General features: G+C 34.5%; 1 protein-coding gene across 1 annotated transcript; it reads right to left on the bottom strand.

Annotated features, from left to right (window-relative positions):
• Window positions 1–4,180: 4,180 nt before the first annotated feature.
• Window positions 4,181–5,260, bottom strand: FUT9 (fucosyltransferase 9). The gene has a single exon (XM_036318368.1). The coding sequence runs from the start codon at window positions 5,258–5,260 to the stop codon at window positions 4,181–4,183; it is 1,080 nt and encodes a 359-aa protein (XP_036174261.1).
• Between the last annotated feature and the right edge of the window lie 1,007 nt (window positions 5,261–6,267).

Raw genomic sequence — 6,267 nt, forward strand, 5'->3', positions numbered from 1 at the left:
AAAAAAATGCCTTCCTTTGCATCCAGCAGCACATTGACTGATGAAAAATGTAAAATATCATCTCTACCTGACACCAATAAGCTGGAACTGTTATCACATTAAAAATACTGTTCATAAATACAATGTTTTTATTTATTCAACAGTATTTGTTGAGATCCTCCTCTATGTTGGGCACTGTCTTATCCTTTAGATTCTGAAGTTTATTATATTTAGCAGCTTGATTATAATTAATTTGTTAAGAAGTTTAAACGATATAGTGTTCAAGGGAATTCAAAGATATATTTAAGCACAAAGTCATAATGTAAGAATTTAAACTTGTTTTAGTAATTTCAGAGTTTTAATTTTGTCTTAATTTATACAAAGACATTTTCTAGGTGATTATCTTAAGACTCATGGAATCTAACTTGAAAATAGGCTAAGCAAAAAGATTTCAATAATATTGTTTCTTATTCTTTCCATATTTAACTTCCAATTTGAGGCAAAACTTTAAAGGCTCAGCAAATAGTTCCTAAATAGTCTGTCACTTTAAACCTCAAATACTCTGAGCTTTCTAAGCCCTCATAATAGAAAACATTTTGGGACATTCTAGGACTATCAGGATTTATTCGGTAAATATATAAAAAAATGTAAGCTGATATTGATTTTCCACTAAGATGATTTTTACCAGTTTCTACTTCATATTTTCAAATTTATGGCTGACATAAAATATGATGGCCATGTCTTTTTTTTTTTTCAGAGTGTAATACTGCTTGATATAGAGAGTTCATTATATATTCTTACTAATAAGGCCTATAAAAATTAATATATGCTTTTACTAGTTGGGCCTACAATAATTAATATTTAAATAATCATAACATTGAAGGTAATAGATTTTTGATATTTTGAAATACAACTTTTTAAATGGTAGATTCTTCTTTTATGTCCACAATTTATTCCCTGGCATAACTGCTTTTATAATCAGCAGCAGCAAGCCAATTTTATCAAATCCATATCATTTACCATGAGATATCCTTAAAAAGAATTTTGCTGTCTGCAGGATTTACTGAAACAGTGGCTGAGGACCATACATCATCTTAAGGATTGCATTTCACTTAAAATGTAATGACAGTCCATGTCTTTTTGCTGAAGCTCAACTCCTAAAATATTTAAACCAGAAGGAATGCTAACAAGCTCAATGTTTTATTTACTAGACTTTTTCAAAAGTCAAAGTACTTGCACATAGAGCATATCATTCTAAAGGCCCTGATAATACCATCTAGACATACACATTTTTTTAGGAATTGAGACATACCTCTATGATAAAGTGAAAATAATATGAAAATGAGCATAGGATTAAGAAATACAGGCCCTTAAATTCTAACCATGGCTATGTCACTATCTGTGGTGTGTGTGTGCATTTTTAAATAATATATTTTTATTGAAGGGAGAGGGAGAGAGAGATAGAAACATCAATGATGAGAAAGAATCATTGATCAGCTGCCTCTTGTATGCCCCACACTGGGACCGGGAATCGAGCCCACACCCGAGCATATGCCCCAACATCAGGAATAGAACCATGACCTCCTGGCTCATAGGTCGAAGCTCAACCACTGAGCCACACCTGCTGGGCATGTGTGTGCATATGTCTTGAATAAATATTATCTCTGAATCTAGTTAACATATAAGTAGAAAAAAGGGATTACTTTGTAAACATTGCTATAATTCCTTCCAGCCCTAAAACTCACAGATCAATGGATCCAGAACTGAAGGGTCCAATTGACTCATTTATTTTGGCACTTCAAATTCAGAAAACTTGTTCTCACACTTGGTAATGGGTTTTCAAAATAGAGGTGTTCTAGTTTACCAATTAGTATTATTGCCTTGGCTTGGGTCATATTATCAGCATGTGATGAGAGTCACAATCTAAGAATGAACCCAAATTCATAGTTGACAATATAGGAAATGTGCTCAGGTTTCTCAGTTTATTCAAGTCATGGGCCTCTACCACAGCAAATGTGGCTTGTCATGATTTTTCAGCTTTTGAAGAAGGTAGGTACCTTCTAAACTTGCTTGTAATAAATCCTATTTCTCTCCCTATACTTTTCATAGGTCAAAAAGATAACAAAGTAAATGTAAATGAATGAACATGACTGTTTTAACATGCCAAAATAAAAGCGGGTGGAAATCTTTCCTTATTTAGGAGGGCAGCCATACAGACACACTATTTCTTGAGCCAGTGTGGTTAGAAGAGCTTCTGCGGAGGAAATCTCCATTGGGTCACACGAGGAAACACACGTGCAGCTCAGAAGCAACTGGGGAAATTCGCTTTCCTATTTTCATGAAATCAGCAGTGATCCACGTAAACACCGTTGAGAATCTGAGGAAGGTTTTCTGTCTCTCTTCACTTAATTATAAGCTACTTCAAGACAGTGATAGTTCCTTGTGCATCTTTATCCCTGCTGCGGCATTGCCTGACACAGCATGCCTATTCAATCGTGGGTAAAGACATTATTCTGAGGATCAAACAATCCTCCATCAACCCAGGACTTCCTCTGCTCAAATTCTTCTAGTGCTCTAGAGAGCTCGTTCCCTCCCATGGCAGTCCTATTAGGAACAGTTGGCGCCTCCTTCTTACTGAATTGAAATTGGCCTCTTTCTCTTGAATTTGATGTAGAAGATTGTGGATTTGAGTTGTACAGTACTGACGCTGCATGTAATAGGACTATTAGAATTAGTCACAAATAGACTCAAATAGGTCTCATCAGAACATTCTAATTCTTTTGAGTTTTTGCCATGAATGGAATAAAGTTCTTTTGGGAACCACTTTTCTTGAAGATTCCTTAGCATCCCAACTTTTCTCACCTGCTGTTCTATGCTTATATCTGGCCCTTAACCTAAGGGAGGAGAAATGCTGTACAGCAACTAAGTTCACAAGTGAATTCTCCAAAAACTTAGTGTAATGACAAACTTATTTTGGTTTGGTAAAGCCCCAAGGGCCTTACCATGTGCTATAGTATAAACAATTACTAAAGAGAAATGTACAACATCATCACCAGTGAGTACCTCTAGGCTAAACTGTCACGTCATTGAAACTAATAAAATTTTCCCATGATGTTCAATGCCTTTATTTATTCATTCAACAAATATGCATTGAGATCTTATAAAACCTCACTTTATTATGTTTCACATCTTATATTTAACTCCTTGATGTTAATTTTATTTAAGTTCTTTTAGATAATAGGACAAAAGTTTTGCAAATGTTATGTTTATTTATTTGTCTATATGCTAAAATAAACTTTTAAATAGTGGTCTAGAGAAAAATATTTTAAGTTGGTATGTTATTAAAATTGTACACTTATGTGCCATTTATAAATGTGATGCAATCTATACATATCCTTTTGTTATATGAAGAAATTATAATAATGTGTTATCGGGATAGAAAAGAGAACTGTCTTAGATTTTCTTGTGTTATTAGGATTATTTCCTAGATACTAAAAATCCCCCAAAATACATATTTAAAAATACTTCAATAATTTAACTTAAGATCATGAGAATAGTAGCTGCATTTGCAAATCAGCTTAATGCAAGTATATGGGAAACCTAATAGTTTTCTGAATAGAACAGTTCTGCTTCACTATGTTTCTTCTTCACTACATGAATATTTCTGCCTTCACAAACATGTAAACAGGTAAAAATAGATCAAATAGAGACAGTTACACACTTTGTTCAACTCAGGAGTCAGAGAGGTTAGAATTCAATTACAAATACTTTTCATTTGTTACATTATGCAAACTTGGAACTAGAGATTATAATATTTAGTGAAAATATTTCATGTTTTAAGATGTACATTTTCATTTCCCAAATAGATTAAACAGATGATCAATATACAAACAGTAATTGTACCACAAACTTACATTACAGACAACTACAAAAAATGTGAAAAAACAATGTTTATAAATGATAGTGAAGAATAAATTATTTTTCAATGCCCATAATTAGGTATATACAGGATAATTTAAATCCAAATGGAGTGATTGCTAATGCTGAACTCTTAAAAATCTTCATCAAAATATACGTTACCCGAGAGTGATCAAAATAAATTGTGACAGAAAAGCAGAATGTCTCATCTCTCTTTTCATTCGCTAAACTTGTATGATATTTCATCGAAAGACTTTGCCAGGTGTGCAAATGTTGGAAAACTCTAATGCCAAAACCATTTCTCTAAATTACCAACAGACTTATATTCTTGATGCCTTTTCACATGATCACAAGCCAAGCATGCGTGTGATTCCCAAAACCGTGGAAGATTTACTGTGAAATCTTTCCTCCAGTTAAAGTAACTAAGGTACAACTTATTGTTTTTGTCAACTTCCTTCAGATACTTTGCTAGCTCACTTGGAGAGTTATAATCTTCCACATGAATGAATGAGTCTGCTGGAATATAATTTTCATAGTTTTCCCTAGATGGCCCCAGGACAATAGGTACGGAGCCAGCCAGAAGAGCATTGTAGAGCTTTTCTGTGATGTAATCTTTGTGGATTGAGTTTTCGAAGGAAAGGTAAAATTTACAAGTAGATATGGTAGGAATCAAATTTTTATTATTCACATACTCTCCAAATGCTTGCCCATACGTATGGATTTCAATGCTTTTGCTTAGCTCGTTGTAATACTTGACCCTGGCGTGCTCAGGGTTCCAGTTACTTACAACCCAGCACACTAACTTCTCTTTGCTTGGCACTTCAAACACGAAGGGGTTTGTGCTCACCGTCAATACGCCATAAGGCACTTGGATGTCTGAGTCGCGGCGATAAGTCAGAGTGAGATTGAATAGGTGCTCAATACCATTCTTCTGGGGCGTGTGAGTTGGGGATTCCAAATTCATCCAAATCCATTTCTGGAAGGGTGGCCTGGCCTGCTGAGGTAAATTCGTCAGATCCCAGCTGATGTCTCGGTGATGGATCAGAACCGCGTGAGATTTGTTGTAGAGAGAACGGTCTGTTGTGAGATGGCATCCTTGGATGTTGAACATTGCTTGGCAGGAGGTAAGGTCAAAGGTCTGCCCAAACGGCCACACCCAAATCAGAATAGTAGTTTCATTAACGGAATCAGTTTTGGTGGTGAAGAAATTTTTCATTTTCAGCACTGAGCTGGTTGACTCCATTGGACTGAAGACCCAGCTGTTGGTGGGCTTGATGTAAATGAGAAGACATGCCATAAAGAAGCCCAGAATAAAGCAGACAATTAAAAATGGGCGGAGAATTCCTTTGGATGTTGATGTCATAATTTTTTCTATGAAACAGAAAGAGAAAGAGGGGTAGGTGGGGTAGGGATGAAGAATTAATCATAAATATAACTTGACATAGACATGTTGTAAATCTTAAAATACATTTAATCACAGAATCAACTGAATTTTCCTTTTTAGTGTTATCAAACCACTGAAAGGAAGTTTCCCCTAAGTGTTACAAATGAGTCAGAATTTGGTAAACATGTACCAGCTATCTTCAAGCCAGTTACAGTTTATTTTCTCAATGTCACCCTTACCTGCTATATTTTTATTTGCTTGCTGAACACTGCAAGACAGACTGTCATTACGAAAGCTTTGGCTAAAAGTTTTAATATTTTGAAACTAGACCAGACTTGTGAAAATTTCCCAGTTGATATAACCATTCATTTGCTAGGGTACTTTTTGAGATTGCAATGTAACTTTGCAGTTCAGATGAAACTCAGTAAAAAATAAAAAACAACATTTAAAAGGAAAAAGTTATGTTTTTGTATTTTTTGGTATAAGTTTATATTCACTGTTAAAAATGGCAACTCTTAATCTGATATCTGTTTTTGTTTGTTTTTATTTTGTTTTTTTAGTAAGTGCACTAATACAAACATTGAATAAACAAAACCCCTTATTATTTAATTTAAAAAAATTTTTTCTTACCCTTTTTATGGTTTGCATTTAATAATTTCTTACTATACCCAATATCTACTAGGATGTGATAATCAAATGCCCTGTTGGCATTAGAACAACATTCCCACTTATGCGGTATGGGCCGTTCAAATAGTTTTTTGTAGCACTGAAATGATATTAGTATTATGGAGGGGCCTAAACAAAATAAGCCAGTCAGAGAAAGACAAGTATCACATGATATCACTTATATGTGGACTCTAATGAACAAAATAAATTGATGAACAAAAAAGACCCAGAGACATTGATGCAAGCAACAGACTGATGTATTTCAGAGGGAAGATGGGGGCCGAAAGGAGATTAACCAATGAACTTATATGCATATATGC

This window comes from Myotis myotis, unplaced genomic scaffold (genome assembly GCF_014108235.1).
Source record: "Myotis myotis isolate mMyoMyo1 unplaced genomic scaffold, mMyoMyo1.p scaffold_m19_p_7, whole genome shotgun sequence".
NCBI lineage: Eukaryota > Metazoa > Chordata > Mammalia > Chiroptera > Vespertilionidae > Myotis > Myotis myotis.

What these genes read in the sequence shown, in the direction of transcription:
- FUT9 (XM_036318368.1), bottom strand. Translation starts at nt 5,260, where the DNA reads ATGACATCAACATCCAAAGGAATTCTCCGCCCATTTTTAATTGTCTGC.